The 14537-nt window shown below is 37.6% G+C and overlaps 1 protein-coding gene across 1 annotated transcript in view; it reads right to left on the minus strand.

The window, feature by feature from the left end:
- Window positions 1-7944: 7944 nt before the first annotated feature.
- Window positions 7945-14537, minus strand: part of LOC134848316 (uncharacterized) — a 34802-nt gene continuing 28209 nt past the window's right edge. Inside the window, exons 6-8 of the mRNA XM_063865718.1 lie at window positions 12078-12338; window positions 9192-9562; window positions 7945-9012 (exon numbers count right to left, since the gene is read on the minus strand). Of these exons, the coding sequence (XP_063721788.1) occupies window positions 8359-9012; window positions 9192-9562; window positions 12078-12338 (1286 nt within the window). The 3' untranslated portion in view covers window positions 7945-8358. The remainder of the gene's footprint in view (window positions 9013-9191; window positions 9563-12077; window positions 12339-14537) is intronic.

The raw sequence follows: 14537 nt of genomic DNA on the forward strand, positions 1-14537 counted from the left end.
TTAAGTTGGAAAAAAAGATAGTTCATATTATAACACAAGCTTTGCTTGTGTAAACAAGGGAAATGAACTGAAACCATCGAGACTTGAGTTACATAGCTTATTCACTCAGGTCTCTTTACGAATCAGACCATCACGCTGATCTTTGTGGCGTTTTATTGAAAGCAGCGTGTTGAACCTCTCAAACAAGTACCCCATGAGGGGATTTGATTCTAATAATTTCCATCATCTGAGGCATCTTTCGTGGCAATGTAAGACATTTGGTCCTCTTTGGACGACTTCAGCAACCCAATTTGAGTCAGCCAATCATCACTTGGTTCGACCTTTAACAGGAACTGTTAATACCTGTAGACTTCTAGTGCAACGTTATATCAGAAATAAACTGTTGCATCAGAAATAAACTCCGATTGAACGCGATCCCTTGCGGAGTTTCACCAGCGAGCTTTTGAGCAAACCATTCCGCGGCAACGATGCCTACTCCATGAAAGATACTCCGCTTCTAATTGAGTTGAAAAAAGTTTTCCTTCAGCCCGTTTCTTCTGTCGCAGCCAGGGTGATTTACATTGATAGCATGAGCTATTCATGATCAAGTTAATAGTTTTGTCGAATTACAAGATGGAAAAGTGGGCCAAACTCATTGCTTTTTTGACGATGAGGAAATTAGGTTTGCGTTCGAGGTGTTCGAAATAGTTGATGTTGTCAGATTAAATTTAGATGAACTCGTGTATGCAGAACAGGCCAGTAAACTCGAGCCTCTTGGTTGAATAGTTGAAAAAACTTCCCGTCGAAAAATGAAGAAACTGAACAGTATCAAATGCAAGTTAATTCGTTTTAAAGATCTGATTTATTTCATTAAAATGATGTCTCACTTTGAGCTTGTTTTCGTAATTGAGTGTTTTTCTTGGTCTTTTGATACAAACACTACACGTCGGCGCAAAATGAAAGGCAATAACTACAGAACTATTTTTTTCAGCATAGCATCAAAAACGAGGCATCAAACGACTAGTGCTGAGCGAAATTAGACCATTTTGTTCTAGAGCATCTCGCGTTCGCTTGCTCTTTTAAACTTTTTTTTTTGGTTAATTCAGTGCGCTTAAAGTTCTAAACAAAGATTCGAACTTAAAAAAACTGAAGCTTCAAGGTTCTTTTTGATGATCCCGGTTGGGCAATTGACCAATCGGTTTTTTTAACCAAAACTTGAAAGAGCATTTAAGAGCGTTATTTTAAGCTAATAAAAAATTTCGCAGCTAAATAGCAGAAAAATATATCGTCTATTTTTTAAGGCATTTTGAACATGTAGCTTTGATCGTAATGTAACGTTTTTTAAGCATTATTGTTTTTAGCCTGGCATCAAATTGCTATAGTTCTAGAAAAAAGTATGCCGCGCTGTGCTAGAGTGGGCTGCATGCGATTGCTCACCTATCAAGTTCTTTCTTTTTTTCAGTCCGCTGAATATTTTTTACAAATTTTGGAACGTTAAAAAAATTGCTCGACGGTTTTGATAGAGAATCTTCCATGCCCGCTGTCTTGTCGAGAAAGGATACCAATTTGAGGTTGTTCGCTTCTTTCGAAGCAAGATTTGTGCGGCTTGAGCGGTTTTTTTAGACGATTGCGGTGAAAATCTTGCTTCAAATTGAGGGTTTTGAGCGGTTTTTGATCGATTTATAAAAAATTACGCTCAAAAACCGCTCAAAAATTGAGCGATTTTGTAGACAATTCTGCTCAACATCTTGCTTCTACATGAGAGATTTGAGCGGTTTTTGAACGGTTTTTCTAAAAAAACCGCTCACAAACCGCGCAAGATTTGAACGGTTTTGAGTGGTTTATCTAAAAAAACCACTCAAAAACCGCGCAAGATTTGAGCGGTTTTTTTAAAATAAACCGCTCAAAACCGTTCAAATCTTGCGCAGTTTTTGAGCGTTTGTTTATTTAGATAAACCGTTCAAAAACCGCTCATTTTGAAGCAAGATTTTGAGCGTAATTGTCTAAAAAACCGCTCAAATCTTGCTTCAAGTTATGTGAAAATCTCGACTCGGGTTGGAAAAGAAAAACAATGTTCTCATAAAAAATACTTGAATGTTTCAGAACTAAATCAGAACTACATACACAGAGAAGAAAAAAGTTTGATCTAGTAGCAATAGACGATGTTTCCGTAACTTAGGGCATTCAGATGCGCAAATTAAATGTTAAAAAACAATGTAAAAATGCCTCAGAATCTCCGGCAAGCTACATCAAGGCGGAGATTGTCTTCTACTATCGTTCCACGTGCAAGCTTTCTATTTTCAATCAGCGGAACAAGCACGCGTTCTATTGACATCTTCACACAAGCGCTGAGACTGCAGGTTACCAGGTGATCAGTGTGATTTTGTTCTCCACGCTCACAAGTCAGAGAATTACCTTTGCTACCCAAGCTATTGGCACTTGATGTTGAAGTACCATTAGGGGGAGCAAAATGATATTGCGTTTCATATCATCATCTATTTCTGCATGAATCTCTACAAAAACTTTGAAGTCTGTCGGTTGTCAACTAAAAACTCTTTTCTCCCTATCTCGTGGTGGTAGTTGTCAAAACCCGTTTTGACAAAGATGACTTCGTTCAGTTTTCTTGTCAGCCTTTTACAAATTTTATTGAACTGTTTTCTACTTCTCACAGGGCGGATGATTTTTTTTCTGATGATAACCTCTTCTGGAGCCCAATAAGAAAGCAATGTTCCTTTCCACTTCGCTCAGGTTTCTGCCCAGAAAACGATTGATAACTTCATTATGTTTTGTGTCCATAGGTTCCAGGATCTGCTCGTACCCTTCAATGGTTCCCATAAGGAAAAACAGAGACTTTGAATAAATTCTGTAAGATCAACAGAAGCAAGGTTTGACTCTGACTGGGCAACTTTCTCGAGAGCCATAAGTTATTGACACCATTTGTCTACTTGCTTTCAAGAAACGTTTGTTTGAACCCTTCCTTTTCAATCACTGCATCCCTCCCAAGTGAGGCTGCTCCTCGGTGATCGTGTTCTTATCGGTTTCGGAAAAAGTGCTTCTTTTTTCAGAGGGTTCCCCCTTTTTAACTCGCTACATTTTAAAACCATTTCTATGACTTAACACAGTTTTAATCCAAAATGAAAAGAAAAATTACTTCAAAGGGGACTTCTGTAAACATCAAAGAATTAAAAGAGATCAATTTTAGCCATTTTAAGCCAGACAATTTCACGCTACTTAATTCGCGTAAGTTTTGAAAAGAAAATACTTGCAAATCATTTCAATGGATCGTTACAAACCGAAATGAAATGGCCTTGCCAATATTTTCAATGAATCATTCCAATATGAACCAAATACAAGCAATAGTTCAATGAACTTCAAAAGCCCGCAAATAATTAGATGTCCTTTGACTAATATGGCCTAATTTTCCAGACATTTTCAGCCGGTATAAAAATTTAAAAAACGTTTGACCAATGCCAAAAGTCTAAAAATCAATATTTTTTAGGATCATACTCGAACTTGAACTTAGTTACGTTTCCGGGACTCTGCAAGGAAACATCTTTTCAAAAAAAGCTGACAACATTTAGGTAGGATTAAAATTAGATATTTAAAAATACGGAAGAATGAACAAAAATGAGACAAAATTTTCAATGGTTTAACCCAAACTAGATAACGCTCTGAAAAAATACAAATAAGTTTTGTCTTGGTAAAGGGCATCATGTTTTGTACTCTTTCATTTAAGACTCCATACATTTTTTTTTCTTTTTTGTGAACTAATGGCCACTCGATGCACCAAAAGATTGAGTTTTTGTACGGAAGCGTTTTTTTTGCAGGCTGTCCACTACTTTCCACAAATTTTGGTGGGCTCCGGGTAGTGATATTTAGGTAGGTTAAGATAAGAGTTAAGAAATTCGTACAACATTAATTTTATTACTGAAATCACTAGGTGTTAAAATGTAAGTTGTTAAACTGGAAAATAGGAGTTGAATTGTTGTGGCTTCAGATTGTTTAGTAGTGATATGACCAAATGTTAAAATGTACGGTGTTAAACTGCATGGCATTGAACTTTAGGACACTCGTTCAGAGCTTCATTTCAAAAAACAAGCCAACATTTCAATTTGGGTTAAACTAGCATATTTGAAGCATTTTCTTTGATTGAGAGCTGAAGGCATCAAAAAAACTTCAAGTCGTTCATTAAAAAAAACCTAAAAAACATAACGAATAAATATCAGCAGCATCAATTGTATAAGCGGTGGATTACAAGCATATTGGAACCAGTTCAAACCAAGTATTTATTATATCCAATTATATTCTTGATAATTATCTCTGTACAATACTTAGAACTAACCAATCATGATTCATGACTAAAACTTACAAAAAATTTTAAGGCTGAAACTATTTACAGTTTCAGCCAGAGAAAAATAAATTTAACTTAGCAAACAGTTGCTCTTTCTTGACTCTAACCTCGCGACAATACCAGTATATACTAGATCTATTGAGACTAAGAATTATAAGAGTAAGATTAGGACCGGTATTAGACTAAGAAGTTGCACGAATCTATCCGGCCGAATATAAGATAGCGTGACGAACAGACGGTGTATCTTATCCAAAATTTCTCTACGAGAAAACCACCCGGACTTAAACTCAATATACTGTAATAATAAACACAGAATTTGAAAGAAAAAAGGCTATTTTATATATACGCGATTCAACGAAACAGAATACAATTCAAAAAGTGTCAAACAAAGCCAGAATCAACATACAGTTCAAAAAGTAACAAACAAAGCCAAGTGTCAGTTGAAAAAGAGTCGATGCACGCAAGGAAAAAGCAAAAAATACTGACTGTTCTGTTTGAAAAAACCGTCAAATTTGAATTTCGAAGAAAAAATAGATGGCCTGAAATCTTTTTGAATTTTAGAACAATTAATAATTGACGCTTTTTTGATAAAATGAACAGGGTGTGAAAAAATTGGATCAATCAGAAAACTTTTTAATTTGCTGAGATATCTGAAATTGAATTTCCGCTTTCGAAACTGGAAACGGATCACGCTTAAAATCTTTTCAGGCTTAAATTTACTTTCATGAGGTTTGACTTTGATTTCTTTTCAATTCAGTTCAAAATAAATGAACTGAATTGAAAAGAAATCAAAGTCAAACCTCGTAAAAGTAAGTTTAAGCCTGAAAAGATTTTAAGACTTTTCCTGAAAAAAGAAACAGCACGAACTATAAAACAGCGTGAGTTACATTCATCGATTCTTAATACACTGCAGGAAAACAAAAAAAAAGAATTATTTTCGAGTCATTTTCAACTTTCGAATTTTGTGGAATACAACTTCAGCGCGCATATCGAACTTCGAATGGATCAGCGACGAGACCAGCCGCAATTTGCATACCCTGTAGTATTTAAGACCGTTTAACTAAATCACGAATTCCCTATTGGGAACCAATATTTATTAATTCTGACTTGGATCTTTCATAATTGGCCGGGATCAACAGATATTTCGTTTGGAAGTCTATAAATTATGATGCACTTTTGAAACGAGAAGTCCATCCCGTTTTCAGTAATAGAAAATCGTAAGGTGACTTCATTTTAGCAAATGAATTAAAATTGAATTTCAAAAGAAAACAGTCAAACTGCGGAACACCATACATGAGAGTGAACAATTTCCAGAGAAATGGTTTTTTCAGAGAAGACAAAAAAATCAACATTGTTTAGAAAAAAATGGTCTCTTTTAAACTAGGACTCCTTTTGAGAAGTGTGCATAAGTTTACTGACTTTTAAAACATAGCCAAAAGACAGTTGGAAGAGTCAGAATTTAGCATGTTCAGACCGTTGGGACCAGAATATGGGATGCTCAGACCGCGTGGACCAGAAAATACTATGTTCAGACCGTGTGGACTGAGTGAATCCGCTTTCAGACCATTTGAACCCAAAAATCCGGATTCAGACCGTTTGAATCCGGTTTCAGACCGTGTGGACCGAAGGAATCCGGTTTATGATCGTGTGGACCAACAAAATCCGGTTTCAGACCATGTGGATCGAAGGAATCCGGTTTCAGACCAAGTGGACAGCAAAATCCGATTTCAGACCGTGTGGACCGAATGAATCCAGTTTCAGAACATGTGGACCGACAGAATCCTGATTCAGACCATGTAGACCAAAAAAATCCGGATTCAGACCGCGTGGACCGGAGGAGTCTGACTTAGACCGTGTGGACGTGTGCAACAATGGAATCCTAGTTCAGACCGTGTGGACCAAAAAATCCGGATTCAGACCATGTGGACCGATTGAATCCGATTTCAGACCATGTAGACCGACAGAATCCTGATTATTCACACCGTGTGAACCACAGAAATTCGGATTCATACCGCGTACACCGACTTTCATACCGCGGACCTTATATTCAGACATAGCAGACTTAAGTTCAGATTATAACGACTTATGTTCAGACTTTTCAGAACTGGCTTCAGACTTTGCAGACGTATGTTCAGACTCTGCAGACTTGCATCCTGACTTTGCAGGCTTATGTTCGGACTTTGCAGATTTTGACCTGTGTGGCGACTATAAGTTTCCGGTCCCCATGCGGATCGATTCAGACTTTGCAGACGTTATGCTCAGACTTTGCAGACCTATGTTCATACTTAGGTTCAGACTTTGCAGACTATGTTCAGATTTTGCAGACTATGATCAGATTTGTCAGAATTATTTTCAGACTTTGCAGACTTATGTTCAGACTATGAAGACTTTGACCTGCGTGGTGACTATGAATTTTCGGTCCCCACTCGGATCGAATCAGACTTTGCAGACTTTATGTTCAGACTTTGCAGACTTATGTTCAGACTTTGCAGACTTTTGTCAGACTTTGCAGACTTATGTTCAGACTTAGCAGACTTATGTTCAGACTTTGCAGACTTATGTATAGACTTTGCAGACTTTGATCTGCGTGGGGACTATGAATTTTGAACATAAAACCACGGCCTCGACCCGGTCAATGAACGCAAGTGAACAGAAAAAAAAACTTCTTTTTGAAAAAAACTCAACTTTCGATTTTTTGAAAAAAAAATAGGTCTAAAGCAAGTCTGAACATAAAACCACGGCCACGACCCGGGCAATGAACGCAAGTGAACAGAAAAAAATAGGGTTCTTTTTTGAAAAAAACTCAACTTTCAATTTTTCGGAAAAAAATTACATCTAAAGCTCTTCGAATTTCCAAAAAATGACGATTGACACTTTTTCGATAAAACTAACCCAATTTGAGCAAACTGTATCAATAGGTATGCTTAGAATTAGACGTAAAAATAAGAGCGAGAAAAACTGAATGAGTAAATCTTTGAGTCTACATAATTGATGTGACGTAATTAGTTTGCGTCATAATTAGCTGTCCTTCATAAGCCAATTATGACGCATAAGCAGTACCAGTCAACCTCAAAACAATAGAAGTTTACTAAATAACATGCCTCAATTTTTTGAGCGGACGCATTTTAACTAGTATACGAAAAAGTTCATTTAAAACATCCGACCCTGCCCAGGTTCGAACCCTCTTAATTTCCTTTCCTACCTCTACGCTACAGATCCATGATACCGTGAAGCTAAAGCGCTATTTGTAATATAATAGTCTGTGCTAATATCTTTAGCATTAGGTGTACTTCATAGCTGGTTATTGATCAAAATGAACACTTTCAAAAAGAACACATTTTGTCGCAACAATATTTGCGACTTAAGTTGAAAAAAAAAGATAGTTCATACTATAACACAAGCTTTGCTTGTGTAAACAAGGGAAAGGAACTGAAATTAAGAAAAAATCAAAACTCAAATCTCGAAAAAGTAAATTTGAGCCTGAGCAAACTTTAAGACTTGCCCAGAAAAAAAATCATCGCGACCCATTAAAGAGTCTGAACTACGTTCACCAACTCTAAATATAGCGCACAAAATATCGCCTAAGTTGACATCTCACCAGTCCTTGAAAGAGATAGGGGTTTCACATTAAATTCAAACATTAATTATGATGTAAAATTATTGACATTTAAATCTAAACTACATTAATGCCAAAAACTGCACTCAACTTAACCCCAACCGGTAGAGTAAGATGTATGCGTTCCTACAAGTATCACCGCCTCTCAAGGTTCGAGGGCGTAGGGAAATTTTGACGGTTAGTAATCAAATACATTTAATCTGGAATATTACAGCTTAAAATAGAAACGGGAGAACCATTTTCGGTCGATAGAAAACAGCAACACCGAAATTGTCAAACAGCAGTCTTAACTTAGTCATTAATAATAATGAAACACGAAGTATGTATGATCATTAAGACATAATCTAGAAGAGGTAATGACAATTTCGTTTATGGTATTTCAATAATCCCAGTTAATTGTTCATTCAGTATTTCACAAAGCGTTCATGACGTTGGGCGGGACTATTGCGGGTTGAGGGGTTACAAGCGGCATCATGTCTGACTCACAACACGAGCAAGTCTGAGATACTTCAAACTGCACTCGTGAATCTCTTGAGTCCGTGGAGGGCTGAACTGCGTTCAACACGAACTTAGATTCCTCGAGAACTTTCCCAATAGTCAACACGAGAAATCCTTGGAACCCAGCCAACAGATGGCGGATCGAGGATGCGGGACTCAGTTTAGACGACTTGACTGCGGTGCTGATCAGTATCTGACAACCAAGCGGGTTCACTTTCATGCCGTAGTTCAGGCTTGCCTCGCCGTTCAACGAAAGCAGCGATGCCATTCTTGAAGACGACTTGCTAGTTCGACCCTGATTGCTCATCCCGCAGTTGTACTCGAAGCAAGAGTAGTTCAGGGAGTAGTAGGGAAGACACTCCATTATGAGTGCCTGGTTAATCTGGTACAGGATCCAGGGATTCAGCGGCTTTCCACTGGCGACATAGAAGCGCACAATGAAGTTGGATTTAAGAGACAAGTCTCGATCGACGCCGCTCGCTACTTTCTTAGAACACCAACACTTCCGGGCTGAGTTCTTCTCAGTTACGTTGATGATTCTCATCTGCGACATGAGCAGAACACGTTCCTGAAAGTTGCAGGATTTCAATATTCAGCCTTACGTAAAAAACCGACTGCGAACACACTTTGTATTTTTATAAAGTAAAACGAACACCTTAGGTATCAAAGAGTTGAAGGACATTATAATATGATATTTCCGCCAGAGTAATAATTATTTGGCAAATACCCTTCGTTAATTTCACCCACCAGGTGCTGGGATGGCGGAGAGAAGTGACAAATTCCAAGGAATTCCAGAATCTGCGGCGAGCCAAGTGCCACCTCGAGTGAGACGAGAAACTCATTCCAAAGTCTGCGATCAACCACTCCCAGTTTCTTGTATGCCATGATAGACTTCTCGTCATAGGATCCCAGGAGTGAGTTGCTTCTCTCTCGCTCCGCCACTTTCGACAGCTTCTTCATCATTGTACAGAGGCTGATGAAGACCAGGTGCGGGTACATGAGTACCCAGATGGGACAACTGGACCTGTCCTTCAAGTTCTGGCTACCAGCCAAGTTCACAGTAAGAATGAAGCCACTGTTCTCGAAATAGTGAAGCGCCTCTGTTATTTGCGTCTGATCTAAACTCAGAAAAGCATGCAAATGAATTTAGTTTGTAAACCACTGTACAGACGAACATCGAAGCAAGCCTTTAGTTAAAATGTATCAATTTTTAAAATATAGGTCTTTTTGAATAACCACACCCACCTATTTGTCAACAACAGATTAATCTTTCGATTATTTGCTCGGGAATTTTTCGTGCCCATTTTTGTGCTTTCAGTTCAAAGTGTGTTCTCTATCTAAATGCAACAGACAGTTGAAAAAGAGTCAATGAACACAAGTAAACAGAAAACATAGCAAAAAGACAGTTAAAAAATAGTCAATAAATGCAAATAAAAAAACACTGACTTGTTTTTTTAAAAATCTCAACTTTTAAATTTCAAAGAAAAAATAGATGCCTTCAAAACTCTTTGAATTTCTAGAACAACTAATGATTGACACTTTTCCCTAAAATTAACCCAATTTGAGCAAACTATATCAATATATGAAACTTTTACTAGGGGTCCAGCTAAAGCACATGTATGATAAATTTTGATTTTGTTGTACTGATGCGGGAAGAAATAGATAATTTCAAAAATTGGCTTCACCCAAAACCTTAGTTGTTTCTGTAATGAAAATAAGGGTGAAATTTTTTAAGAAACTAGAAAATTCCAGAAAACATAACCTTTTTCGTAAAAAAGTTTAGACGAAGCCGCTTATGCACAGAGGCTTCCCAAACTCGTTTGCCTCGATTAAATACTTTATATCAGATTCAGCTGAGTAGTTTTCGAGAAGAGTCAAAAAGTTTCAAAAAACGCAGAAATCAGAACATTGACTGAGGGCCATAACTTTTTTGTTGGAAAATTTGGACGTCGCCGAATATCCTGGGGAGTTCTCTCGACCTTTTTTATTGAACACAAAATATCATTTTGGGACCATAGTTGTCGAGCGTAGTTTCAAAAACGGTCACATAATCTAATATTTGATTTTTTCGAAGACCCTAAATTTTTGTAGAAAAATTTGACCGTAGCCACTTAACCAGGGGGAGCTTCACACAACCTGTTTGATTGAACTCAATAGATTTGGAGGGGAATTTTCGAGAAATGTTAAAAAGTTTCAAAAACACGGTCAAAAAATTTAATTTTTCCGAGGGCCATAACTTTTGGCTTAAAAAATTTGTGGGTAGCCGCTTTAGCAGTGGAGCTTCCCTTAAATTGTCCTTTCGACTAAAATCAAAATCTCAGATTTGGGAGGATAGTTTTTGAGGAAAGTCAAAAAGTTAGCAACAAAATACTGAATTCTTCCTGAAAACTTTCGTATTGCAAAAAAAAGATTCCCTTAAAGCTCTTTGAAATTCCGGAACAATTTATGAGTAGCACTTTTTATATCTAATTAGCCCAATTTGAGAAAACTGCATCATTGAGTAAAAATTATATTTCGCTGGGAAACCTGAAAGTCAAATTCCACTTCAAAACTGGAAGCCGAGCACATGTTTCGTGACCTTTACACGTTTGCCATTTGAAAGTGAGTTTGCCTTCTTTTTAACAAAAGAAATCAACTGCGTTTCAAAACTAAATCGAAAATCAAACTGCGAAAAAGTAAATTTAAGCCTGAACAAGCTTTACGACTTTTCCTGAAAAAAAATCCTCGCGACCTATTGAAGAGTATGAACTACGTTCATCGACTCTTCAACACTTTCCGAGATATATTATCAAACAAGTGAAGAAAAATTCAATTAACCAGATTAGAGGTAAAAGCTGTTTTACTACAGTGACAGGTTTTTCTTATATTTCCCTATATTGAAACTTATTACAACAACATATAAAGTAATTTATCATAATAGGTCACTTTTTTAATCGAAAATTAATCCACGAACTTCTCATTATAGGCCATTTTTTAATGAAAACAATCTGACAAAATCTGATTGATAGCTAATTTTTACTTCAATATAGAATTTACTCAGTTTCATAACAAAAAACATAGCCAATCGAAGATGAGAAAAGAGTAATGAACGCAAGTAAACATAAAAAACAGACTTTCTTGAAAAAAATGTCCAAAAAAAAATAGATGCCCTTAAAGCTCTTTGAGTTTCTAGAATAATTTATGATTGGCGCTTTTTTGATAACATGAACCCAACTTGAGAAAACTGGATCAATAGGTAAAAATTTTATTCAGCTGGGAAATCTTGAAAATAAATTCTAGAAATCGAAGCTAGAAATCGTTCACGCTTTTTTGCGCCATTTCCACGTTCGTATTTGGAGTGCTTTTTACGTAACATTCAGCAGATCAATTTCAATTAAATTCAAAAAGTGCATTATACCTAAGTGCATCAATATTTTAAGACTTATTCCTGAAAACAAAAAAAAATCTGCAAGACCTATATAAGAGTCTTCACTACGTTCATTAATCTTAAAAAGAAGGTTTCTTTTAGAGTCAGTTCAAACTTAGCAATTGGAAAACAAAAAACATCAAAGTCTCTCTGAAAACGAAATTGAAATGTGAGAATCAAAAGTAAAACCAAAAAACTTAGCATACAATTAAACTGATAAAAATTACCAATTTCGGATCGTCTTATTATGAAATCGTTGAACTGTTCGAATGGTATGCAGAATGGGCGCTTCTTTTCGAACTCAGTCTGTGCTTTGGACACAATGAGGTCCCTGCATGCGAGGAACTTCAGGGGGTATTTGGGGAAGGATCCCTCGGATCCTCCTTTTCGGTTCCATTTCTCTCCCCTGATGTCCAGGCACTCCGATTGGCACCAGAACTCCTGCTCCACAATGTCTCGACTCAGTTTGTTTTTGAATTTAGCCACACCTGCAATTCAAATAAACTGAAATAGGCCTGGGAAAAAATTTTTGAGCAAGATTAAAAAAAAACTATCAAATATTTGAACGTAGCCAACAGATAGTTGGAAAAGGGTCAATGAACTCGAGGAGACTTAAGTGTAAAAAAATCTTTAAATTTCGAGAAACTTTTTTCATGAACCCTTATTCGCTAAAATTAGCCGCCCAATTAGAGAAAACTAGCCCAATCAATTTTTGAATATACAGGCAAAACGGAGCATCGCACCTTTTGCGATACCGACAAACATAACTTCGCAAAATCGAAAAAATTCTCTCATTTGATTTAAATTGCGACACACGTCCAACAACACGAGCGCCGGCGTAACATATGTTAAATAGACGACAAAGCATGAGCCGAAAAGAATGCAGTCAAGAAAATTTCGAGCAATAAAGTTCTGAAGTTTTAAGACTCCTATCCTAATGTTTCCGCAAAGGTAGGGGAGTGAGCGAAAAAAATTTTTCCCTCAAACGACCCAAAATTAGGCCAAAAACCACTTACACGCAAAAAAAAAACATTATTCCAAAACTATTATAATAATAATAATGTAGTTCCTGCGAATCGCAGAGGATCTATCAGTAGGCCTTAACAGTCCTGTCGAGGATAGTCCATTTGTATTATCTCCCCACATTTCAGACAGTGTTATTTTGTTGAACGAAGCTGTTTTTTGCGTCAAGAACTTTTACGTGTTACCACTATTGCAGCCAAATTTGGTCATGTTGTGGTAGACCTGAAGCTGGAGGTCAAGTGAGAGCTTGTCCTCGCACACTATCATTGCCATGGCATGGGATCGAATACACGATCTGACGATTTCTTAGTGAACTGTGGTGCGTCGTTGTTTAATCTTAAACATGACGTCATCAGTGTGCTAGCTATTTCGTGCTAAACTCCATTATCGGTCAAGGTCGTTACCGACCTGCCAATCCACTTGAACTTTAACAGCATGCGCTCTATTCACTCTCTGTCAACTTATGAAAGATTTGAGTTGTATTTACTTCTATTGTCATGACATTATTTAAATACTAATCTATCTATATTATCTATATGATAAAATAACAAGGAGAATTAATTCTTGTTTTAAACTGTCTTTCGACGTTTCACATGGCGCAGCCAGCAGTTTCGACCTCCGAGGATCGAACTGACCTGTTGGGCGTATCCGTATTTTGGCATAAACCGACTGCGGACCCACCACATAGCTGGGACTCGTGGATAGGTCAATTCAACTTGGCAATTACTCTAAGAGAGAGATGCGATCCACGAGAGTTATTAAAACCGCCGGGTATCGTACACGACGATCCTGCTCCAAAACCAGAAGTCGTAGGGGCGGATGAAGATGCTGCAGCAATCGCAAGTCGTATTGCACGTAATGACGCAGCAGTCCGGAAAGTCACAGAAATGAATGAAGAGCGCCGGGCGAAAGGTCCCCGAGTGGCACCAGGAGTGTATTATTTCGAGGTTGAACAACGGGTTAAGTCTCGTTTATTCTTCTCGCTCGGCTCAGAAGGGAGGAAAAGATTCCTCCAAAGTTATCCTCATGCAGATCTGAGTGAACTAACGTTTCGGGAATTCCATGAATTCTGTGTTCTCCTATTCAGAAAGGAGAAAAATTTCATCATTGAACGTATGCAAATCTACAACGCGGTACATTCAGACCGAGAAAATTTGGAAGCATTCTATTTACGATTGACGGGACAAGCCGCCCTGTGTGGATGGACAATTGATCAAGAAAAGGAAGTCGTCAGAGATATATTCATCGCAAAAATGAGATATAAGGATATCCAGAGAGAATTATGCATTCACCCAGGTGCTACTCCGGAGGATTCTCTGAAATCAGCTTTACTGCAAGAAAAGGGAGCACAGACGGCAACCGACTTGCAAAGGCAACTCGGGAGTTCGTCGTCGTCGGGCAACTATTCCCAGGCAGGTAATACTATGGGTCAGAATTCCAGGATCAAACAGGAACCCACATTCTCTGTCCAGGGTAAGAAACTTTCAGACAGGATTAGTCGGGCCCAGAATGGTAAGAAGAAGGAGATCAACAATAAATCGAAGTCATGTTATTTCTGTGGTAACAGATTCTCACCAAACCACAAGCAAAGTTGTCCAGCCAGAAATGTTACTTGCAGGAATTGTAACAAAAAGGGACACTTTGCCAAATGCTGTAATTCTAAG

The sequence above is a fragment of the Symsagittifera roscoffensis genome, chromosome 1 (genome assembly GCF_963678635.1).
Source record: "Symsagittifera roscoffensis chromosome 1, txSymRosc1.1, whole genome shotgun sequence".
Classification (NCBI taxonomy): Eukaryota; Metazoa; Xenacoelomorpha; order Acoela; family Convolutidae; genus Symsagittifera; species Symsagittifera roscoffensis.